This window comes from Phocoena phocoena, chromosome 18, assembly GCF_963924675.1.
Source record: "Phocoena phocoena chromosome 18, mPhoPho1.1, whole genome shotgun sequence".
In the NCBI taxonomy this organism is placed as follows: Eukaryota; Metazoa; Chordata; class Mammalia; order Artiodactyla; family Phocoenidae; genus Phocoena; species Phocoena phocoena.
The window spans coordinates 46,891,564-46,918,524 of NC_089236.1; the positions used below are offsets into that span (position 1 = coordinate 46,891,564).

General features: G+C 34.0%; 1 protein-coding gene across 1 annotated transcript in view; it reads right to left on the reverse strand.

The window, feature by feature from the left end:
- The window catches only part of DACH1 (dachshund family transcription factor 1), a 374,169-nt gene that overhangs the window by 13,476 nt on the left and 333,732 nt on the right, over window positions 1-26,961 (reverse strand). The window contains 1 exon segment of the mRNA XM_065895933.1: window positions 169-320. Coding sequence (XP_065752005.1) covers window positions 169-320 — 152 coding nt within the window.

Genomic DNA, 26,961 nt, shown 5'->3' on the forward strand with positions numbered 1-26,961 from the left:
TCAATTTGATTTGTGTAATAAGTTTAAAATCTTAAATTGCTAGAAAAATTTCAATACCATGGTTCAGTCAATCTCAAGAATGGATTAAGCTGGAATAGTATGAATTTGGGAAAAATAGACAACTGAGCCTTCCACGTTCCTTTCTCCCAGACTGTGAAAAAGTCCTACCTGTATGTTAGTCAGAAGGGTCTCTATGGAAGACAATCCATCAGGAAACAGAAAAGGAGATGGGAATCCTGGAGGTAGTGGTTGTCCGTGCCCAGTTAGAGAAAGTTTGTCAAGGCTGTCTCTTGCAGTTGGTGTGGAAAGCGGGGTCTCATCTGTATGTGATTGAAACAAAAATATAGAACAAGTTACGCTTGTCTGTTTTTACTAGACCTCAGTAATGGCTTCCCTAGTGGTTTCCAGAACATTTATTGCAAATTGGTTCCTGCTATCAGGAGAAAATGCTTTCTGCTGAATTTTCTTTAATGAAAAAGCTGTGGAGATACAACAAGATAACATTAATGAGTAACTTTATAAGCCTCTTAAATGCAGTCTCTAATGAGACTGAGTTTACAGTGCCATAGAATCTTTTTAAAACAAATATTATCTCATATATAGTTGTGATAATATATTCAGGCTGACTTTATGGGCACCTTCCCAATTATCTCATTTTAGTTTGTTCTGTTCGGATTGACAATAGGGTATTTCTAGAGCTTCATATAGGAGAAATGCTATGTATATTAGTGTCTCTTTCTCAATTAACCCTTCCTATATATCAATGATTTGTTCAAATATATTCTTAAGGAATCTACAAGTGAATATACAATTAAAATCTTTAATTCCACGACTAAAATAAAAACTGGAATCAAATATATTCTTTCTCAATTATAATTGAATAATTAAATATCATGAAAACTAAAGATCTAATTCTTTTGGCCCTGAATACCTCTCACCTCATATTGAAAAACTAGTTTTTTAAACATGAAAAAGGGGTCTAAAGAAAGGGTAATAATATACAACTCTCAAAACATTTCAAAAATCAAATATAAAATCTTCTAAGATAAATTAACCTTTACTTTGCTTATTGAACATTCTCCAACATTGTAAGCAACTTAGAATAATGCCCAGATACAAATTCTTTTTACTCTCACGGTGAAATCTTCTTATTCAGTTTTTTATTATTTAAACATTTTAAAATAGATACTTATTATGGTTTATTTTAGTCTATTATATCACAGAGAAAATTTTATTCAGGGCGGGATTCTCAATTTTGTAAATATTTTCATATTTTACCCCAGGAAAATTAGAGCAATATATTTGCACAGTCCTGATAATATCTCTTAATTTTGCAAGTGGCTAAAAACTTCAGCACACTTACCTTTATGCTTATAATTTGATTCCACTGTTCTCCTGAATCATTTCTTTATTTTTCATTGCAACACCTAACCACACAACACGTTTTCCAATTCCCTCTCTCTGGGGCAGAAATATTCTGGAAGTTGCCGCACTTCTCTATCTCTGACTAATGTCAGGACAAGTTAAATTCATCTCCCTCACATTTCCACATTTCTAGTTAATGAACCAAAAGGGAAGAAAGGCTGGGGAAGGGAGTGACGGATACAAGGCCTTCTGTTAACTACCCTGCTCTCATACACACTCACTCATTCCTTAGCAGTTTCTCCTTCCACTCCCTCCTCTGTTAACTTACTGACAGATGATCTGAGGCAGCAGGTACTAGAAGAAGAAACAGAGTTAGCAGCCTGCGTAGGACTCATTGTGTTCTTTATTTTTTTTAATCACTCTTGTCACCAGGGTTAAAGAAAGCCTGCAGTGCAGGGGTAGGGCTACTACGTGGCTAATATGATCAAGGTGATCTTGGACACCATTTACCTAGCTGTCATAAATTACTCCTCCAGACCAAGGCTGCTAGCGTTTTCTCATGATAGCTCTGCAAACGCGCTTGTTAAACTCTATGTGCATGTGAAATTGTTTAAGAATAAAGAGCTATATTTTTTGATCAGCATCACCTTAGCTGTCACATGCTAAAGAAAGTGTGGCTTAATAGATCATGGGGATAATAATTGCTTGTCTCTTGAAGAAAGGCATAGAACCAGATGACCACCTGAGTTTGCTTTCAGCATTAGAGTCTATAACTACACAATTCTTAAAGGTTGTCCAAGCAAAAAGCATCAAATGTATGTATACACACACACACACATTTGATTATAAGTTCCATAATTCCCATGACTACTTGACTTAACCAATACATTTATGCTTGACTACGTTTGGCTATTGTGTGAGTTAATCCATTAATCACTCATGATATATACATTTATATATGTATTTACTTAATATTACCAATATCTACTTAAACAATGTACTAGAAACTGGAGAAGTGATGTTAAAAAATACAACTTGCAAGTCTTAAGAGCTCATCTAGACCCTAGTGAGAGATTCCAATTGTAAAGTAGCTAATTCTTATAGTTAGTAAAACATTTTGTCTTCCATCATTATTCTGTTAGCTACTCCAATTTTTTCCCAATGTAGGGTTAAAATTGTTCCTTGTTTATGTGTAGGAATATGTGGGGTGTGTGTGTGAATGTCATTTTTTTTTTTTTTCTGCAGTTGCTTCAATGGAATACTCATCTTTGTCCTTACGGCTTCAGGTAAGTGTGAACAGACTATCATGTAGTATGGTATGTGATTAGATTCATTTATTTATCATTTTATATGGTTGAGATACTGCATTAAGCCACTTTCACTCAATCAAATTTAGGGCACAATGACAGCTATAAAGAAATGAAAAAAGAGTGATTCTTAAGATCAATAAACATATTTGAAAAGGAGACAAATTAATCAAAGATCGAACAAAACCAAAATATTCCTTTGGCTTCAAGACCCTACTGTCTGAGAAAAAGTTGTCATCTTGTGGCAATTAACATCATAGAAAGTCTCAGTCTTCCTACAAAAATAGTAAAATTGGGAATACAGTTATTCCTTTTGAAATAAAAGTGACCTTTGATATCCTAAATGCCTTACGAAGATTAAAGCAAAAGTTTGAGAAGCCAGACAACGTGGAAGAGTGTTTTGACATCACATAATCTCCACTGACTTCAAACAATGAATGATGATGAAGCACAAATTCACAAAACACCTATTGCAGCTTGATATATCTGTACATTTTTTAAAGTTTTATCTGTAAAAGAAAGTTAGCTTGTCAGATGCTATTCTCTTTGAATTATTATGGCATTTGACAGTGTAATCTCTGTTTTTTGTGCTTTGATACTATGCTTTTAAATAATTGTAAACTTATGGAGAAGTTGCAAGAATTGAACAAAGAATCCCTATATACTTCTGTAGTGTATTGAATGGTAGCCCCCTGGCCCCCACTATAAGTCCATGTCCAATCCCTGGATCCCAGTAATTCTAGCTTATTTGGAAAGAGGGTTTTTGCAGGTGTGATTAAGTTAAGGATCTTGAGATGAGATCATCCTGATGTAGGATAGGCCCTAAATCCAATGACAAGTGCCCTTATAAGAGAAAGGCAGAGGGAAATTTGAGACACAGAAGAGGGCCACAGAGAAGAGGAGGAGGCAAAGTGGAGATGGAGACAAAGATTGGAATTTGGGGGCCATAGTCAAGGAATGTTGACAACCACCAGAAGCTAGAAGAGGTAAAGAACAGTTTCTCCTTTTTCGTCTCTTGGAGGGAGCTCATCATGCTGATACCTTGATTTTAGACCCCTGGTCTCCAGAACTATGAGAAAATAAATTTCTATTGTTTTATTGTGGTAATTTAAAATGAATTTCTATTGTTTTATTGTGGTAATTTATTAAACCAGCCCTTAGAAACAAATTTAATTCCTTCCTCAAATTGTTTAAATTGTTTACATTTTGCCATATTTGGTCTTTAATTATTTCTCTGTCTCTGTCCATCTCTTGCTCTGTGCATGTGTATGTATGTCTGAACCATCTTCCCTCTTTAATCTTTAAGACTTCACTGCATATTTCATAAGTACAAGGGCATACTTTTTCATAATCACAGTATAAAATCAGAAAGAATAACATATATAGAATACTATTGTTCAACCAAGAGTCCATATTCCAATTCCATTACCTGAGACATTTTACTATAAAGACTTAATTAATAAATAAGTATTTTAATTTACTTGACAAGTACTGGGGAAGTATTTTCTCTGAGCAGGTGGCAGGTGTATAGTAGCCTACAGGATGGCCTCTGATGATTCCTCCCTGCTGTTATTCACATCCCGTATAGAACCTTTCCCTTAGTCTGAGTTAGACCTAACAAACAGAATAAAGCAAATGTGATGGGATGTCACCTCCAGGATTCAGCTGTAGAAAGTCTGTTTCCATCTCTCTCTCTCTCCCTTTCCTTATATTTCCTGCCATGGAGGAACCAGCTGTAATGTCATGAGACAGCCCTGCTCAGGGACAAAGGACAAGAGACAGGGCTACCAAAAACCACATGAGTTGGCTTGAAAGATTCTCCGTGCCCAGTCAATCCTTTAGATGAGGCTGCAAGCCACGCTGATGGCATAACTGCAAACTCTTGAGACCTTAAACCAGAGGTATTCAGCTAAGTTGTACCCAGATTTTTGATTCACAGAAATCATGAGATTTTAAATGTATGATGGTTTAAGCCACTAAGTTTTAGTGCAATTTGTTCCACAGCTATAGATAACTAAAACTGTGCACACTAGTTTCTGAATACATTGGGATGTATAATGAAAATAATTCAGTGTTCAGTTAGTAACAGCTACTTTGGATATGGGACAACTTCTTCAGGCTTCAATTTCCTCAATTTTAAAAAACTAGCAGGTTGAATGAGACAAACTCTAGTATCACTCAAATCTAAAATTACACATTCTCTATTACTCTATTACTATTTTTATGATTTTAAGAAATCATAAAAATTAGTTAGGTGGAAATTTCACTTATATTGATTGGAGGGTGATAGTGCATCAATTTGGCATCTGAATTTCAATATCTTAATTACAAATTCCAAAGAGTTATGGATATCTCGTTAACATCTGAAAAAGAATGAGTCACACAAACATGAAATTTCAGAGAAAGCTATTGATTATACTTAGGTTTACAAACTCTATTTTATAAGGAGTCAAATTATCTTGCTTCATTTTATCAAATTAGACAATCTGATAAATTCTAATAAAATTTGAAAAATTTATAAGACAGTCATTCACAACACTGAGGACTGATGTAATGATGGGTACATCTTCCTAGGAATAAAGTAAGCACTTTTGAAAGCTGCATTAACTAGGGCATAATCTTTTTAAATACTCCACAACCGTAGGGGTCAGTAGTTATGCCAATTCTCTAAAGAGTTCTTGTTGTTTTTAAAGTCCTAAGAAAGAGTGGTTATTAACTTTAAAGTATTCTTGTATTTTAATTTAGTTCTAGGGAACTACAGTGATTTTCTAAAGGAAAACAGAACAGCACATATTATAAACTAACAAATGATTTCATCTTTTGACCAGAAAAAGCTACTGATTAACATCTTAATAATTATTACAAATATAATTATGACAATTATAACAACACATAATCAATTAACATCAATTAGAACATAAAGGACAATATAAAGAGAAAGTAAAAAAGAGAAGAAAATATTTTAAAACTCCAAAATCAATAAAGTATGAAAAAATGATATTTCATTCTTTTCGTCATTTCATCTCATGATTCTACTCATATTTTAAGTCACTTATCAATAAATGACTATCACTAAGATTGATGCCGCTGTAAGACAGGCTTTTTTCCATCCCATCTTATCACACATAACAATTTAGCAGGATATCCTAAGGAACAATGTTGTTTGAAAAAGTAATGAGCCTCTACTTTGAAAATGTTTTCTTTCCTGTTAATATGTTATTTTCATAACTAATCCCTTTGGGTTTGAATTATATATTCATTTTCAAGTTTGTGTGTGTGTGTGTGTGTGTGTGTGTGTGTGTGTATCTTTGTCTCTGATATCTTTTATTATATCATAAGGTCCAAGTAGAAAAATATTCCCTTTTAGAAAACAATACATTCCAAGGGAATTCACATTTATTCATATTAATGTGAAGTAGATAGCAGCAGTATTAAAATGGAAAAATTTCCATATTTAATGTTTACAAGTGATCTGAAAGTTTGCATGAAACTTTTATATTTCTATACTGGTAAAGTAAAAAAACATGTTGACAAAAATTCTGGAGAATATGGTACTGTCTATAGAGAAGTGAATAGTTATTTATAGAAATAAAAATTTTTCTTGGTCATTTTGATAAATTCCCATCACAATTGTATATAAAGTTAAGTTTACTGGTGTTTTTGGAAACTCATCAGCCACATTGTCCAACTGGAGTAGAGGCATGAATAATTTTTAAAAATTAAGTATTGGTGTTTAAAAATTTTTGAAACTTACATTCAAATGTAAAACACAGTCGTTTAAATTGAGCTCAGTCACACCTCAACCATGGTTCATTCCTACTCGAGACACTCTGGATTTAATTTGACAATAGGAACTAATAATTCTGATGCCACAATGTATCTTAAATCAAAAACTGGTCACAAACTTTCATGTATCTATTCCAATTCTTATAAGATATCCAGGAATATCACAAACTAAGTCCGTTCTCATATTTAAAATTTTAAGCCCACCTTCCAAATTCTGGATTTAAAATTACTCCATTTTTTTACATAAAATCGTTACCATAATGTGATACGGTTACAGTAAAATGAGAAGTAACCCAGGCTAGATTCAGAAGGGGTGAGTTTAAGTCCTGGTTCTACCAAGTGTTAGCAAATAACTGAGCAAAGAATCCATCTGTTATGTTCTATGAGACTCATTTGGTCTATTTATTAAAATGAAGACCACAGACTGAAAGGACTGTAGTTCAAATCCAATTAGATTATGTATATGAAAATGCTTTGTGAAATATAAAATGATAATAAATATAAAGTATTAATAATTAAGAAATAACTAAATTTATTCGAAATTTCCTATTGTAAACTTGGCTTCAATGTGCCATGGAGGGAAACCTAATATTGTACCATGAGCCATAAGCCTGTGGTTTCTATATTATTTCTCTCTAATGAGCCTTGTGATGATGAAATATCATGTTGATAATAAAATTACTACTGTATATTATTACAGTTGCCGTATATAAACTAAACCTGAGTTAGTTCAGTGAACAGTTAAAATTGACTATGATAGAAATAACTTGAGAAAGGGCCAAAGCGGATGAACTAGTTTACTGATTTTCTTCAGGTAGCAGGTCCTAAAGAAAATGGGTAAATTGACTTACACAAAAAGAAAATAGTACAGATTTTGGAGAAACAGACTGAAAAGCATAAGAACACTTAATTGCTTGGATATACTGGAAGCAGTATTAGAACTCTGGATTTCAAGTTTGGGTAAACAAACGAGAAGATTTAATACTCAAAGGAGATCATTGTAAGTGCATGTTTGGCAGGATGATGGAGGTGTGCTAAGAAATACACCAAGCTCACAGTTCTGCCTAATTTAAGGCATAAAGTATTTATTACACACATATGCAACTATCATGGGTTGTTTACTGTTGAGAAGCTGACAAAAGTTCAGGACCACTCCTTAAGGGAAGAAATAGAACATGTATTGCAGCTCCCTAACATACAGTAAGAACTGATTGATATCTGTTGAAAGAATATGTGAATGAGATGAGATGAGGCAGAAGCTGAAATGAGAAGGATATAGACTCTGCTTACTACACCCAGGAGAATAAAACTAAAAATACTTTCTACTGGGAAACCTCTCTATTGATTACAAGGCAATTTCATAGACACTACCTTGGGTTAGGAGGAAGCCCTAGGAAGAAGATAAAAAAATACATGCAATTATAATCCTAATAAGGTTATGTGCCAAAAGATTGATTCAAATGACACCCAGTGGTTATTTAGAAAAAGAAGAGATTATACTTAGATGATGCAAGTTGACAGCAGAATGAAGAAAAATAAAATTTTCATGGCAAGGTGCATTCGAAATGGGCATTGAATACTGGGAAATATTTAAACAGGGAAGGTGAAAGGGTTGTGAGGAAACCACACAGGGATAACAGTTCAAGGAAAACAGGAATACTAAGTGTCCTAAAGAAATTTTGTATATTTAAGGGGAAAGTGTATATTTTCTACCATTATTCTCAAAAGAGAGTCTTTAATTTCTGTCTATTCTGCATTTGTGTTTCAAAATCTATGTATGGAGGAAACACTAAATCAAGCTATACATTAATTTTAATTTCTAAACTTGGCTTTGACAGCAAAATTGTCCTTTGGCCATTGAGAAGATGAAACTAAAATAATCAGGTATCTGTGCATAGATTTTTTTCCTCCCACAAACTGGAATTTCTTGGCAAAATACAATGGTGCCACACATTAAACACACACACACACACACACACACACACACTGATTTAACATTTAAACATTTTGGGTGGCTTTCACCCCTGCTTGTCTCTTAAAGTCTTAAGCTGTAAGTATTTATGAAGGAGCTGGTGTAGCTTATGCCGAAAAAACCCACTTAATTGACCTTTCTGTCTTTTCCATGACCCTGTAGGTTTAACCTCACTGCTGATACTGCAAGTGAATATGGGAAAGCATTTATTGAAATCTGTATAACAGACACGGTTATATTTCCTAGGTTGATGTTTTGCATATCTGCACAGTAGGGCCATTAAGCGTTCTAAGAGCACAACGGAAACAATCATAACATTTGTTTTTAGATGACTGACTCAGGACATGTACACCAGGCTTTATATAGAAACTGTTTTTGTTTTATTAAGGGACTGTTTGCCTGTTAGTGATAACATCATTAAAAATAAATGAAAGGGGGCTGGTAGAATGCTTCCCAAAAGCAGAAACCTAATTAAAGGTGATATGCCTGCTAGGAGGCTTTTTTCAGGACTCAGAAATAGAACAAGGTTAGTTCTTTCTCATTTTATAAGGCCAAAAGAAGACCTCACAGTAAAATATCACTTCTGATCTAACTTTCTATTTCTGTGTACTTTAATAATCTACTTTACAGCTTGTGCTTGCCCATAGAAAGTGAACTAGTTTTGTTCCTACAGATAGCTTCTTCATCATGTCATACCTCATGAAAAGACAATCAGCTCAAACAAAAAAGCCACTCTTCTTTTAAAGCAAATTGTATAGGTTGTAATATATGCAGTTGTAGTAGCTGAAATAATGCACACACAAACATTTCATAGCCTTAAAAGACCACTTTTGAGAGTCTGAGTTAATGGTAAAAAAAACATTTCCAAATCATGGTTTATAATTTCAGAAAGAAAAAAAAGTAGACCCTTTCATTTTAAGGGGTGGAGTTACTCTAATTTCATGGATGGTGGAAAAAGCAGGAAACTGCATTGCCTTGATAACTCTGCCCTTATTGTGCTGTGACCTTGGCCAATTTACTTAAATTTTCATCTGCCAAAAATGAGTTTCTGAAATGTGCTTTGAGAATTTTCAGGGGGTGGGGAGAGAATTTGTCACATAAATCCAAGGCCTTTTCAAAATTAATATTCCTTGAGAAGTAAAGAGAAAATGATGAGGAACACTGGGCACCCTCATGGTGTGCCATGGCTTGATATTCTGCTCTCTCTTGTTACCTCTGCCCACTTCTATTTCATTTATGAGTCTCCTAACCCAAAATGAATCTTATTGCTAAGTGAATACAACAGAACAAAATTCTCAAATTATTCCCCTGAAATATTGAATAGTTCTGGCATTGTGGATTCCTTAAACCCTGATTTGCACATGAACTAAAATTACCATGAAGTTACGAATGTGTGAGATATCTTTGGAAATTGTTTGGTACACATATTTCATTTTTCAGACAAAACAAGTTCAAAAGTGATTGACTCTAAAAACTATCACTTTATTTATTTAGCAATAAAGACTTTTTTCCCCCACAAAAAAAGGATTTTATTTGGAGGAAATACAGGGAAAAAGAATATTTTGACTCCAAAGATATGCATACCCACAAACACATGTACACATAGGACAATCTGTGAAATGTGAAACCTGACAGGATATTTAATAAATATTAAGGGATTTTAGGAATGATAATATGATTATGATTTAGGGAAAAGAGTCCCTATCTTTAAGAGATACACACTAGAAATAAATAAAGAAACATCAACTGATTAAATAAAATATGTTTGGGACCGGCTTCAGAACTCTCTGGGGGAAAGGAGGAGTTGGATGGGAGAATTTATGAAGCAAGACTGGGCTTGAGACGATCACTGTTAAAGCTGAATGATGGGTAGGTATATGGGGGGTTCATTATCCTTTTCTAATTTTATGCACGTTTGAGAGTTTCTATAATAAAAAGTTTTTAACATAAGAGTAATGTCAGTCAGGGCTTCCTTGGTGGCGCAGTGGTTGAGAGTCCGCCTGCCGATGCAGGGAACACGGGTTCGTGCTCCGGTCCGGGAAGATCCCACATGCCGCGGAGCGGCTGGGCCCGTGAGCCATGGCCGCTGAGGCTGCGCGTCCGGAGCCTGGGCTCCGCAACGGGAGAGGCCACAGCAGTGAGAGGCCCGCGTACCGCAAAAAAAAAAAAAAAAAAAAAAAAAAAAAAAAAAGTAAGGTCAGTCAGGAAAGATTCTATTAACTCCTTCTTTCAAAAAGTCAGAGGTATTGGTATGATAAAGATTATCACCAGTATCATCAAAATAACTAGCATATACAGAATGCTTCCTATGCGTGCAAAGCATTGTTCTGAGCACTTTGCATGCGTTAACTCATTTAATCCTCACAATAGTTGTTAGATTGTTACTAGTGTTATCCTCATTTTACACTTGAGTAGATAGAGGTAAAAATGAGTTAATTAACTTGCCAAGATAACTGGGCTAGTAAGGAGAGGAGCCGGGTTTGAACCCAAGTAGTCTTGCTCTAGAGCCTATGTTCTTTAAACATCCAAGGAGTAAAATGTAAGATATTTATCAGAATTTTAAAAAGGTATTTGATATGTGTGCTCAGATATGTACAAGTAACATACACTCCAAAAAAGAAAATAATTCTACAGTTGTTTTATCTCAGAGTAGAAAGAAAACTTAGAGATTTGCTATTTCACTCATTTTTAAGCAAGGTCTGACTTATTCCCTGGAAATCCACCTAATGGTCACCCTAGGCAGCCAAGATTCCCCCAAATTGACAACTTCCACTGTCACATTTATGATTATTCATGTTTGAAGCAAAGATATCTTAGAACTGAAATTCCAGATTCTCCATATATGGGACCAGAGAACTCCAACCATGAGTATAACAGACCTTTAACACCAACCCTAACTTTAAGTAGCTCACCAAGGTAAATTTCTGTAAATTTCACTCCAATCCTTTTCCTAATGCCACCATACAAACAAGGTCTATACTCTCCTTGTGAGAAATATTTAACCATGAAAGTGTCACTTTTAAATTGACACATGCATTTCATGAGGTAAAAAAAATCAAGGCGTACTTAAAGATTCTTCAAACAAACAAAAAAAAATTATTGTCCAAGAGATTTACTTCAGAAGGAGCAGGTGCCATGCCTTACCCATTGATCAGCTCCAATCAGTCCTTGGCTATTGTCCCAAATTGTCTTCTGCACTTGTTCCAATTTAGCTTCTCCTGAATTTCATCATCATGCGACCCTAGCCATGATATTGCCTCACTTTCCACCACAAAAACTTTATCTAGATTTCTAAGTCATTCTTTCTCTAGCAGACCCAACCCTCTCCTGACTCCATCAGTGTCACTCCATCCTCGTACCGGGAACTTTCATAGTTCTTGGTGACCACTCTACTCTGATAAGATACCATGCACCAAGCTACTGGGACACTGCCCTAATCTAGACATCAGCATGCTGATCTAGATAAATTAATTTCTGTTAATTTACTAAGCACAAGAACTCCTTCCAAGCCACAGGTGTGTTCTAATAGGTCCCTTCACTCTCACCTCCCTTGCCGAACCATTTTGAGACCGAGAGCATGGCACGTGAACGTACAAAGTCTCCTGAGATGATACTTACAAGCTCTATCTACACCTTCAGTTTCAATGGCTTGAACCAATTCATTTTTCCCCTCCCATTCATAAAAACTAATTACTATCTTACCAAGATTATTTCAGATGATCAAATTCATTGACAATTATAATCAAACATACTTCTTTACAGGTTTGTTTCCTTAGGTGTGTTTAACATGAAATAAAGGAGAAAGAAGGAATTCTGGCCATCTTGTTTATCTGTGTAACCTCAATGCCTCAATGCATGTTATACATTTTTAGTATTGACTGGTTGAATATCTGATGCAATTTATTTCCGAAACTAGTTAATTTGTTAAGTCCTTTGTTCTTATATTAATAAAGATGCATTTCTGCTGAGGTTACATTTTAAATTAGTTGGATCTGAACAAATGAAAAGGTATACAATAAAAAATGCTTTCAGTTTGGATTTTTTGAGAAATGTGAACCTAGCATGTAAAAATTATTTATGATATTTAAAGTTCTAAATTTTAAAATTCCAATTAAAAAAATTAATATATTTGTAGCTACCCTGTGCAGAAAAGGGACTAGTAAGCATGGGTAGAAAACGGTAAGATCTGATTCATGTACCTAAAAGAGCTGTTGGCCGCTTTGGAAAATAGTAAATTTGTCATGACAGAGACTATCCATGCAAAGTTAAGAAGCATCCTGTCAGGAATATTATAGAAACTATTCCCTGGTAATTGATAGGACGTTAAACTTGATAGGACATTTATAACCCTTTTACCTATTGAGATTTTATGACTTCTTCCTTTAAAAGTAACTGCTTTCTAACATAGTCATATACAAGTGCAAAGGAGAGCACTAATTTTTAGGATTTAGGGAAATATAAAAAGTTAAGAGTGTATGTTTATATCATTGTCAGCATTCTTCCCTTGCGATAAGGTTATTCTTGAACAGCACAGCTGCTATTTTGCAACTCTCAGAGCATAAAAGCATAATGCAAATTCCTGGACCTTTACTATAGAAAGTTTGAAAAAATTGATTTCCAATTTATAACCACTTGCTCTTTGTAGCAAAGAAAAAAGATGACATTGTCAGAATTATAAAATTGTTGTTCCTAGCTTTTTAATGTGTTATGTTTAAGAGAAAAACACCTGTTGGCTCGAGAAAAGGTCAGAAATTAGACACAGAAATGAGACATCTTGCATAAGTTTTCCTTTACTACCTGTTTTTAATTTAATTTGAAAAACTGCTTGAAAAGTGAAAATTACTTTAAAAATTCAAATTAAAAAAAGCCATCAAGCAATGGTTTCCTATCAAAGTATTTCCTGTTATCATCTACTTTATATCCTATATGTCTAATTGCATGGATGCCTCAGATTCACTTTGAGGATTCTTTTTTTCAAATCATGAAGACCGTATGCATTCAAGTTAGATGAATCTTAGCCAGAAAGAGAACATGTGTTATGGGAACTGAGGAAGGGTGGTGCGGCTGAGACCCACCTAGTGTGAGGAGAGTGTCTAGTGTAGACATCAGAGAAGTAAGGGGGCAAGAATCACAAGAGCTCTGGACACAAGGTTGTGGTCCATGGTGTTTAGGAGCAGATTGTCTGTGGCTGATCATCTTGCAGAAAAGGCACATTCTTTCTAATCACATACATCTCATAAGAATGTAGAACTATTTTATCCTACCATCCTACTATTCATTCCTCTGACATGTTTTGTTCAATTCAAATCAAGCTGGCATTATTGCTACCCTATATTTTCTTGTATATTTATTTATGGTTTCTCTCCTCTAATTAAAATGCAAGCTGCTTAAGGACAAAATTCCTCTCTGTATTGATGATACTGTGTCCCCTATACCTTGAGCAGTGCCTTGCACTTACTAGGCTCTCAATATATATGTGTATAGTAAATAAAAAAATGTTTCAAAATATTTCAAAATGGAATAAATTAATCTTTCAGGCTATTTTTGTGCATTTTGTTTTACTCAGAATTTTCAAATTTGGAGCATATATATTGGTTGAAGAATCTTCTTAACAGCACATTAAGAAAGATTTAGATAAATTCTATTACTATTGGTAAAATAACCCTATAAGATCTAATGTTTTTGAAGGAAATTCAAAGAAAACTATATTATATGTATGTATATATGCATATAAATGACTATATACACATATGAACATAGCTATATAACTACCTAGGTACACACAGGTATTCAGGTGTGTAGAACTCTTCTATTGATATATTTAGTTAGTCAATAACTATTCTATATTTAGATTATTAATTTACTTTAAAAACTCTCACCAAAGGCTTTAGGCAATTAAGTAATAAGTTTATTTGACATAATAAATTATCCTTCATTACTTATTCTTCCTTCCTATATAGTAAGATTTCACAAGAATGAGGAATCCAGTTAGAAACTGGAAGTTTTACTGCTATTGTCTATATTACTAACACTTTCTGTCCCATATACTTTAAGATTAACATAGGTAGCATATGTATTGAAATTATAAGTAGCATATGTATTGAAACATAATTTCATAAATGACAATACTGATGGAAAATTTGAAAACAATTAAAATCTTCAGCCTTATTAGAAAGTGCTTCACATTTGAACAAGCAAACCAAACGTGCAGGTTTTACTCCTACACTCTTGACAAACATGAAAAAACTCTCACTGCCCTTTAATGTTATTTTATATTAGAAAAACTATCATAACTATCTTTATATTTGAAGAACTATCATAATAAAGATAAGTTAAAATGTTATATTTATACGAATTTTCAAAACTCACAGGTAACTCCTTAAGATTCTGATATAGACCCTACCGACCTTGGCCCGGGTTAGCAGTTACAGGAAGAATTTATATTAGTCTCTTCCTTTTGGTTGGGAATCATCAAATATAATGTCCTCATTGTTTCTCTTATCATGTATTCTAAAAATCTGTTCCCTAACTTTTAGTGTATAGCATACAAATTCCCCACAGAGATTTGAATACAGTGCCTAGGATAACAACAGCTTCAAAAAATCATGATATTCTAAAGGGAGATATTTCCTTCACAAACAAAATTACTTTCACAACGGCTAAATTTCATCAGAGAGTTTTTGGGAAACTAAAGTAACCCTGAAATATGAATATATTTTATTTTGCCAAATGGTTCAGTTGACAAATCAGCCAAATTAGAAGTTAGTCTTTCTAGAAATATTTATAGATGAATAACAAATTCAATGTAATACAGTATATGCACTCTAACAAAGCTAAGAAGAGAGGAATATTACAGCAAGTAAGGACATTTAGTTCATTCTTGGACTTTCTGGAAGAGGAGAAATCCAGTTCAGAATGAAGGATAATCAGGATACAAGCCTTAAGTCATGGCTAAAATCTTAGTATATGGTGAGGAGAAATAATTTTTTTAAAAAGATAATTTATTGTCTCAAAATTTATATCAAAGCTTTAGAATCTCCCTCTACTTTAGATTTGGTCCTTCAAGTGTTAATATATTTTCCTCTATCATCTATTAATTATTAACAATTAAACATTAAAAAAAAACTTATCTATATCTTTACTGAAATCTCTTCATCTTATTCCCACATTTCCCTGATAGTCAAAGAAATGAGGTTAAATTGAAAGAATGTTTTCCTGGAGCGCCCATGCCAGTCCTAGTGATTACCATCCTGTTTTCTAAGAAATTCCTTTAAAGAATGAGTTTAGAATCCTCAGGGTCACTATCAAGCTTATGTGAAATAAGCTTCTATCCATTTTTCAAAAGAATCATAACTGCATTAGCTTGTTTATGCATCGATCGGCTCTTATGTCTGTGGGCCAGCAAATTCAGCTGTAAATTTAATCCAAACATTTTAAAACATCATTCATGTGGCCTGTACTCATTTAGAATAGCCAAGACTTTTCTTCCCATCTCTTCTTCATCTTGGGCTTCATCTGTCTTGAGCTCTCATGCTGCTTACTATCACTATTTTTATTTTCTCTTAGAAAGATAATGAAAACAAAAGAATAACTTTTACTTCTTTGTATTGTTTCAGTTGAGTGCCATATAGACTTAAAGATAGAATGTGCTAAAAATTATATTGTTACTTGATTACTTGGCTGTAATTTGAGTTTATCTCCATCCTGAATGTAGACTTTCAAATTTAGGGGGGAAGGTTGGCTTACATTTTCTCTAAGCATTTCAATCTGGATTCTAGCATTTCAATAATAATAACATAATGATAATATCAAGTAAGTCATTCTCTTCTCTGTCTCAGTTTTACTAAATAATTAGGGTATCGCTCGGACAATTGTGCCCTCTCTGAATAGACTTTCTCCCCCTTTATTGAATACTTCTAGCTATATATAGCCATTTTGTAATATAACCCACCTAATCTAAAAAAGAAAATCTCCCTTGATACCATCCTTCCCTCCAATTACTGTCCCAGTTTTCATATCCCTTTTCAAGCGTTGGCTAAACTCTGTAATCTCACCTTCTCCCCAAGATATAATCTTGAGCCCACTCTAGTCAGTATTTTATTCCTACCTTCCTAATAAAATGACTTTTATCAAAATTAGCTGTGTTGCCCATATTGCCATATCCAATAGTCAATTCTCAGACCTCCCTGTACTTGACTTATCAGCAGCCCTTGATGGGTTGATCATTCCTTCATTCTTGAAACCCTTTCTTCACTTGGTTTCCAGGACACCATTCTCTCTTCTTCTACCAGAACCTCAATAGCAGCTTCTTAGTCTCTTTATTGCTTTTCCTTTTCATCTAATCTTTTCAAGCTCAAAACATTACATGGTACCTTCTGACCTTTTTCCTTTGCTATACTCATTCCTCATGATCTCATTCAGACCCATGCCTTTAAATACCATCTATATGCTGATGGCTCCAAAATTTATATCTTTAGCTCAGACCTTTTGCCTGATCTGCCCTCATCTCCGGACTCACATCTTCCCATGGGATAGCTAATAGGCATCTTGAAACTCACATGTTCAAAAACCGACCACTTAATTGCCCAATTCCACAGCTGCTCCTTCTATCATCTTATTAATCTCAGTCCCATTCCATTCACTTTCTTCTCAGAGTCAACTAAAATGATGAGTTTGTAGTGTTTCATTTTAGTTTATATAGCTATAAATAATATATAGAAATATAGATCTGGATATATTCCTATTTGTGTGAGACCATGAGTAACCTTTAACACACTTTTGGACTAATCCTACATAAATAACATCATACTATTAATATCTTTTTCCAACTTTTATTATGTTTTTCAGACTTATCTAAATTGGTTCATATAGATATATTTATTCATTTGAGGTGCTGTATGGAATTAGATTATACAACTACACTCTAGTTTATTTATTCATTCTTCCATTGCAGCATTCAGTTAGTTCCAAAATATTTGCTATTATAAGCAATGTTGCAGTAAAATGCTTTTATTTTATCTATACACTAGACCTTTGAATGCATTATTTTATGTGATTCTCACACAAAAAAATCTTGCATAGTATTATCCTTTTTTCACCATAAAAGAAACTGAATCTTACAGAGACGAAATAATTTTCCTAAAGTTGCATAGTAAGGACACAGCTAGAATGTGAAATCACATTTTATGCCATTTCATCACTTAGGGTTTTTTCCTACTGCATACCTTACCTGGTTCTATATCCCATGAAGCCCTCATAGGAATAATGCTAATAGTAACAGGGAACAATGAGAGAGGCCCATTACCAGTCCTAATCCTTGCTTCAATGAGAATTCTAGAAAATCATGAGTGGGCAATGAGAGTATGAGAATATGGAAGAAATATGAGTATAGTGGTGGCAGCCCATTTAGAAAACTCCTATTTAAGTCCTTGTTATCAACAGGCCTTCCAATCCTAGAGATGCTGGCAAGAATTTCATAGGAATTGGTGACTAAGCTGTGTAATAAAAAAGAAGTCAAAGTCAAATAGAAAGTCTTAGTTTGTGTGCTTGAGAGCCAGGAAAAAGTAGTGACATTAACCAAACTGAGAAAATTGGAAAGAAGACTCCAGCATGTAGCAAGGTATAGGGTGGAGGGAATATAAGGGCTTGATGACACTCCTGTTGAGATAAACATTTGTTTTACTTACCAAAGACTTTGAGCCGAAAATTTCTACTTGCTTTCTAAATAAAGATTGAGAAACAAAAAAACAAGGCCAAAAAATAAAAGGAAGAAAACTTGTTGGCTCCTTATAGACCCAGATCTAGAATTGTAATAATTACCTTCTCTTCTTTCCTTTGCCTCCACGCATATGCCATTTAGCTCCAAACTAGAGATTCAAATGTCAGTAATCATTTAAGGCAATGATTAGTATCAGCTGAAGGAGTAATATAAGGCATATCAAGCTAAGAGATTAAACAAACAAAAACTCAGTATGAATTTGTCTTTACTGATCTGCTGTGGCCCTCAGTACTGCTTCTAGTAATTGTATTCCTGCCTTGTTTTCCTACAGAGTTTATTCTTAATATTATAATTGGGGCCAATCCCATGCCAGAACCTGTGCTTTAGTTCCACACTCAATATTTCACTTTCCCTTGGCTTAGGGTTCTTACATTTTCTATCTTATCATTTTTGGTTTTGGAAATCTGACACAGAAACTAATTCTCTATGGTCAAGTGTTCCCCAATACATGCACACATTTGTTTTTCAGAATCCACTAATATCTATTGCTTACAGGCTTTCACTTGCTGCATACCACCTGCAAGAAATTCTTGCCACCTGTCTGCTTGGCATCCTGACTACTGCCTAGCTTTCTGTGCATCATATTCCTCATACTTACAAATTTTTTGAATTTAGAATCCTATGATTTTCCATTTGGTTTAGAACATGAATTAATGAGCATCCATTAAGTCAAAGGAGAAAAGTAATGGCATAGAGGAAGAAGCTCTGATCTCCCTCTAGAGAATCAGGAGGAAAACTAACACAGGAGAAAGGAAAAATTCCAAAACAGAGAGGGAAAAATCAAACGGTAACTATGAGGACTGTGTAAAGACCACTGAAGTTGACAGGAAATATAAATATTCAGTCTAATAGACCAATAAAGTCCAAAGATTTGGATAATTTTGTTCTCTGACAAACTTTTCTTGGATTTCAAAATATGAATAAACTCAATCCAATGATACCAGATCCTGAACTTATCAAAATCCTGTATGAATAAGTGTTTTCATCTGTAAATTGGCCATAAAGAATTGCAAAGAACAACTTGAAATATAATTTCAGATGTATCCACATTTGCCAAACAGTTGTGTTTCTGAATTGATTTTTATAAGCCTTTTGTTGTTTCAATTATGAAAACCCAATTATAGGAACCCACAGAAGAAGCTATGCCTTTAAAGAAAAGCTAGAAAAGTAACCTTTTTTTAAAGGATTATACATGTTAAAAAACACACACACACAAAAACAGAAACATAGATGCTTTGCAAAATAAAGTGAGAAAATGATTAGTGGAAATGGCTAGATTCAAAAAAAAGTATAAGAAATAGAACACTACAAAGAAATATGCACAGACTTTGGAAGTATATACAGTAATTGGAACCATCTGCTAACAAGTACAGGTACTACAAGACCTGTTTCAAAGACTAAATTAGACTCATTTGTTATTAGCAGTATATATTTGCATTCAATTAATGTCCTAAAATCCTTTAAAAGTATGCTCTCTTAAGTGGGTTAAACATGTTCATTGTTATCTTGTTTATACTAATAATTGGCTGAGCAAATCTTTTCTTCATATCTAGTACAAAGGTAAACTTTATCGAGCCCAAGCTGAATTATCATAAATTCCATATTAGCAGAAACAAAATTAATGAGGTTTGATTGTACCAAGAAAATTGTTTTTGCCATTTGTTTAATTTCACCTGCTTGTATAATAACAAAAAATTCAAATGATGGAAGGGGTAGATAATTCAGTATTTGCAAAAATATCCATAGAAGCAAGGCAAACTTTCAGAAACTCTAATTTAGTGCTATATTTATTTGTTTAGGTTCAGTGTATAATATGATGTTAAGTGTATTACTGTACCATGCTATTATGGAACAGATGTTAAATGCAATGTAAAAATGTCAGGGGTAAATGATTGATGATCCTCTTTGCCATTTCAAAGTAAACCATGATTATTTATATGCTCTGGACATTGCTTGAAAGCATCATATTAAATCTAAACAATTGATCCATTTTCAAGGGTTTTTGTATAATGTATTATTTATGTGTTTTTTATTCTTTTGTGAAAATGCTCCAGTATAAGGAAGTATTTAGAGTCTCAAGGGCTCCACCCAGTCCATATGGTAGATTTGTTCTCTGTGTAATACTTACCTTTTCCCTCTAGGCCCATATGGCAAGTCCATAGGCTGCCCAGGCCCCTCTGGCCTCCACAGAGGCCATATGGCAAGTTCAGTGAGCACTCATTTACCTTGTATTAATATTTTATCTTGCTCAGACAGAAAAAAAGATCAGATTAAGTAAAGTCAGCCCTTGAAAATGGTTTAGCCATATAATCAATACTGAGTGTCAATGTGGTATGAGATATGGGTTCTGTTATTTCATTTATATTAAAAATAGCAAATCCATTTGAATAATTTATCAAATAATTTCATAAGCTCTTTTGATCGCTTGATATACATTGACAGAGTAATATTTAATTATGCTAATCAACTAGACAATATTAACACATAATAGTATAAACTTATAAAGTTTAGAACTGGTTTAAACATATAGGCTTTGATATATCCAGAGATAAGACTGAATCTAAATTATAATCTATATTACCATAGTAATTGCTCTAAGATTAATTCATTGTTATAACATTTGCAACTATAAGCTAAACTTTGCTGTCAACTTAAAGTGATTAAGAAACCCTCAGCACTCTATTTACAGTTAGAATTTATATCAAAAATATGGAATACATTAAAATACTACATTTCTTCATCTTCTACTGCCACTACAAATTCATATAAAGCTACCAAACAAATGAACGTCATGGGGTGATTTATCTTACTGTAAATTCATTCAGTTGATAAAATTACTATTTTTATAACTTCATTAAATTTCGAGCTATAGATATTATCTCTATGTTTCCTCTTTAACACTGATAGAATTGATATATATATATATATGTGCCTGATAATATATTTCATAATCAAATTACTGTTCCAAGCACTTAACAAGTCTTCCAGAATATGCCAAAAAAACACGCATATCCTTTATGCTAGTCACAGTAATATGTGTATATTTTTCATCTCCTTCAATAATAAAGTACTTATCTCATTTTTTAAAACATCTTCACTGTTAATAACCTGAGCTAAGTTATTCAAAATGAACGAAAACAACAACATAGCCCACCACACTTATGGCAATTTACTTTTGTTAGACCTTAGAATTTTTGCCAGCTTATGAATAAAATCTGATGTGAGAATGTTTAAAAATGGGAGTTTGTACTTTGCTCCTTGGTCCTTTCTTTAATACAACTACAGTATTTTCTTTTGGGCCAGGTCTTTTGATCAGTCAACCTTCTTTCCGCGAAACAATTATCAACAGTTGGGTCTTTTTTATTCTATTTCACACAATGCACATATCCTATTAGCATGTTTTGCCCACATTTCCTCTGAGCCCCCCTATCTGTAATCATACTTGTTATGAGCTCTATCCAGAATACATTTGCCAGGCCAATGTAAATTCTGAGGTCATATCACACAGGTGATATGAAATAGATTGTGAAGTCATTTGAAATTTTTAAATGATAATATTGAAATAAAAGTATTAATGTGTTTAGGTTTGTCATCTGTAAGTTCAAGTAAAGTCATAATTAAAGTATAAAGACAACATCAGGATCTCTGACGAGAGCTTATTTTAAGCTTGTATATATAGAAACATATTTTAATGAAAATATAAAAGTTTAATTTTATGCACTGAATATTTCCACGGAGTCAGCACTTTGCTGTTTTGTGATAACATGTTAAAATTAATGGGATGTCTTAACTAAGTTCTTTCTGCATATATACATATAAAAAAGGGAAAGCTCTGAACCTGACTTCATAAATAACATTCACTGTGATTTTGTTAAAGTTTAGATGTGTGGATTTTGTATTTGAAATCCTCGTTAGGTTACAGGGTGCAACCCTCCAACAATATCTCTGAGTCTTCGGGGACAAAATCCCATTATGCGGAGTTCAGTGAAGGGGGTAAACACCACTATAAAGAAATACAAATTGCACATATTTCTCATTTAGCTAGTGTCACCAAAGTTCACCATTTAGAATTCTAACCCGTTAGGACTTATTCTTGGAGGTCAAGTACCTTGTGAACCTTGTCATCTCATTGATGACATCATATCCCATCCATCAGTTTTTTTCAGGAGCACACTTGCCATCTGCCCAGCACACGTTGTTATAACTTATTAGACAAATTCACAGGGTAACAATCTGTACAATGACATTGTTATTTTAATGCTGGCACATACTGAGATAACAACCACTGTTTCTCTGCCAGAGCACAATGATTCTGCCCTCCAACTTTAAAAGTTAGGAGGCTATTTATACTTCTAAAGTCTTATGGAAACTATAAGCATATGGGCAGAAGCATTTTTCTCCATTGTAAGTTCACAAACAAAACTCTCCTCACAAGGATACCATTCCAATGAACAATCCCCACTTAGGGTTTGGGCTGTGAATTCCTTTTTTTTTTTCAACAAGGGAATCAGATATATAAGAAGGATACTCCAGTACTCCACAGAAACTTAAAAACAGTAACATTCATTATCACCAAGCAATAAAACCCAATACCTCCTTTCCACTTGCTAAAATAATATAATTAAAATAATTTCACAACTTGTTCCAGATGACTACAATGTTTCTTATTTTTTTCTAAAGGCATTTAATTAGCAGAAAGAGGGTCTCAAACGATTAGCTGTCACTGCATACCTGCAACTCAGGTAGGTCCTTTGGAAAACCAAGGACAGTGTCCAAGTTCACATACCTGTATTTTAGCAGCTTTTTGTTTGCTGCATAGAATTACCGGGCATGTTTAACCTAACAGCTATCAAAGGCTTTATGACTTGGTGAATTCCAACACAACAGTTTCTCCATTCATTAGCTTTAAAATTTATATATTTTTAGAGAAGAAGAAGATGGTATTTATTTTGCATTACATGGAATTCATCCTCTGTTTCTTCTTTCGGCTTGTCATTTATTCCAGCTTACACTGTGATCAACATTGTACGAAAATAAAGTCAAGTACAACAGCCGCTCCCTGCCCATCAAAACACACAGACGTCTGCCAAGCACTTGTAACAGCTGGTGTTACATTAATTAGTTTAAACTATTTATTTCATCCATCTCCAGAGCAGATTGAGCAAAAACATTAGAGATTATTCTAGCATCTGTAAGTGCCCTGCAAACATTAAGCAAGGAAAGTTAGAATATTCATCAGTATCATACATACATATACACATAACTATATATTTATATGTATATGATTTAAGAGTCTGAACAGTCATTATAAATAAGTGAGTAAACTCCATTATATACTTAGTGAGATGTTTTATTAAGTGTCTTTACAAACATAAGTTTTAAACTTCTATTCATCTTTTGTGTCCACAAAGTTTCTCTCTTTAAAAATTATCACTAGAAAGCTGTAATAATTCCCAGTAACATGGGCCATTAAAAAATATATGACAGGGACTGGGTGACTCAGTGGATTAGTCACACATTTTATGGCCACTGTTGGAATGCTGCCCTAACTACAGTGATCAAAACACTGTTATCAAATGGTTGTAAAAACTCAATTAAAATTACTTCTATGGCCTTCACTAGGTTCTTAGCAAACTACATCCCATAACATGAATCTACATATTATTGACAAAATTAACTCAACTGCCACTTTTTGGCTTACGAGAATTTAGAAGTTAACTATCTAACTGACTCTTCAAGTAATGGTTGTCAACAGGGGCTTGATTATAAATGTGCGTCCATTAAACACCTGTCAGTCTATGTTTTTTGTAGGACTTGTAGATTTTCAAGAGTACATTATCTTCTGCCATGCCTTTTTAGAAATCAAATACATATGTATTAAATTAACATTGGATGTAGCTGTTTATGAAAACCAAAAACCTTCTGAAATATCTGAAGACTAATTTACAGAAGTAGTGAGAGAAAACAATTAGGATTTTTGAATTTTTGTTCAATATCAAAATAACACTATGTAAATTCCCTCAAGGTTGATGATTCCCAGAGCAATCTGTTTTACTCCACCAAAAGCAATGACATGAGTAGAAGCTGACACATGACTTAATCAACTAAAGACAAACAAAAAGGTCTACATGATAGATAGCAAACAAACATTCAGGAAATAAATAATCTAATCTTCAGCAAAGGAAAGTAATAAAGAGTAGAGGGCATTAGGGAAAACAATATTGTGTACCTTGGCAAAAGTTTCCTGCATAAACACAGCCAAAAGTCCTGAAGCACTACTCGTTATTCCTAGAGTTAAAAGCTTTTGCTGTTTTAACCTTACTCACAGGTCAAAAATCAATCTCTATAAAGCAAATTAATTTTGCTCCTTGGCATTCTATTTTCCTATACAAAATGCAAAATAAAAAAGAAGAAAGAAAACAACAAAAGTAAAAATTCAATGCAATATAATTCTATTTAAATTTATCTCAGATAGAAATAATGCAGATATTGCATTTTGAGACTAAATAAGCTATTATAAGGTATATCCTTATAATAACACTGCCTATCCTCTATGTTAGACTCTGCCTTATATCTAAGGGGATTTGGCTTGGCTACCTACCTTGATTTATGGACCATTTAATCATTAAGTTGAACTGTTATGGACTGGGCTGAATTGTGTCACCTTAAAATTCATTTGTTGAAGCCCTAATCCTCAATGTGACTGTATTTGGAGATAGGGTCTTTAAGGGGGTAATCAAGGTTAAATGAGGTCACAAAGGTGGGGCCCTAATCCAACAACACTAGTGTCCTTATTAGAAGAGGAAGAAATACCAGCTATGCTAGCTCCCAAAGGAAAGGCCATGTGAAGACACGGTGTGAAGGCAGTCTGCAAGCCAAGGAGAGAAACCTTAGGAAAAACTAAAAGTGCCACACCTTGATTTTGCACTTCTGGGCCCCCAGAACTGTGAAAAAATAAATTTCTGTTGTTTAAGCCATGCAGTCTGTGGTATTTTGTTCAGGCAGCCCTACAAAACTAATACAGAGACCCAGAGTACAGATACTGAAAACCATCATATACTGAGGTACTCATATCTCAAACTTCTTGAATTGTGCAATAGCACGGTGTTTTCTAACTTATGATCATTTAAAATAGTATTTCAGGGCTTCCCTGGTGGCACAGTGGTTGAGAGTCCGCCTGCCGATGCAGGGGACACGGGTTCGCGCCCCAGTCCAGGAAGATCCCACATGCCGCGGAGCGGCTGGACCCGTGAGCCATGGTCACTGAGCCTGCACGTCTGGAGCCTGTGCTCCGCAACGGGAGTAGGCCACAACAGTGAGAGGCCCGCATACCACAAAAAATAAAATAAAAAAATATATATAGTATTTCATTTGTTCCTTACAGCAAGCCTGTTAAATATGAGATTATTTTCCCTGCTTTCAACATGAGAAGTCTGGGCTTGAAGTGCTAACTGGCTTGCACCAAAGCAGAACATTGTTAGGTTGTGATGCTATCTTGTACCTGGACTTCTAAGTTCCAAGTTATCCACACTCTGGCCTTGTCCATGTGTCTTTGGACTTTTTGTGAAAACAATCAATTCCAATTTTTAGAACCTTTTACCTCTCTGAGAGATGAAAGGTTGACAAAGGTGACTGGAATAAAATATTTTAAGGAAAAAGTTCAGAAGAGACAAAATCATGTTTCATGTCAGAGGTGGGCAAACTATGGCTATAGGCCAAATCCAGCCCACCACCTGTTTTTTGTGTAGCCTGCAAGCAGAGAATGGCTTTTGAATTTTGAAATGATTGAAAAAATAAAATAAGATTGATTAATATTTTGTGGCACCTGAAAATTATATGAAATTCAAATTTCAGTGTCCATAAAGTTTTACTGAAACAAAGCCACAATCGTTCATTTATTTGTAATCTGTGGCTGCGTTCACACTACAGCAGCAGAGTTGAGTGGTGTGACAGAGACCATATGGCCCACAAATTCTAAAATATTTACTATCTGGGCCTTTACAGAGAAAGTTTGCTGACTCATGTTTTATACAATAGGATTAGTACCATCCTTTATTATAATTGTTTCAAACAGTCTAGCTCTGGTTTTTCCAGAGAGCCTATTTAACTCATAACAAATTTATAGGGTATCACTAATGAGCTGATAGTATTCTTTCAATTAGCTCTAATCTATATTTATGATGTTATTCTTTGGGGGAAAAAGATGGTTCAACTTTCAAACAATGCACAAGTGAATTTTTGGAACATACCTGTTGATCAATTCGTGGCTACCTGTTTTAGGGATGATTGATGATGATAAAAGTTGATAGGAACGATAGTTACCCATGTCTATACATTATTCAATTATTCTTACATCTTCTCCCCAAAGCAGGTACTTATTATTCCCGTTTTTCACATTTGGAAAATGAGGATTAATGTAGCTAAGTAACCACCACAATTTAATAGCATCTTCACTATTAAATGGAGTAGGAAGTGGAATCTAAATTGTCCTGAATTGAGAGCTTATGCTTTCAACCATTATGCTCCACTGTCTACAGTAATTTCACTTAGGTAAATATTATTTCTGTTCATATTTTAATACTTTTATTAACAAACTTTTAAAATAAGTACAAAACAAAGAATTTTAAAGTTTTCATTAAAGAAATGCCAATTATATTCACAACTGATAAAAGGAAGACTTCTGAGGACTTTGTAACACTTTACCACTAAAGTTTCAGCGAATCTATTGTTCAAATGTTTGGGTCCTAATCAAC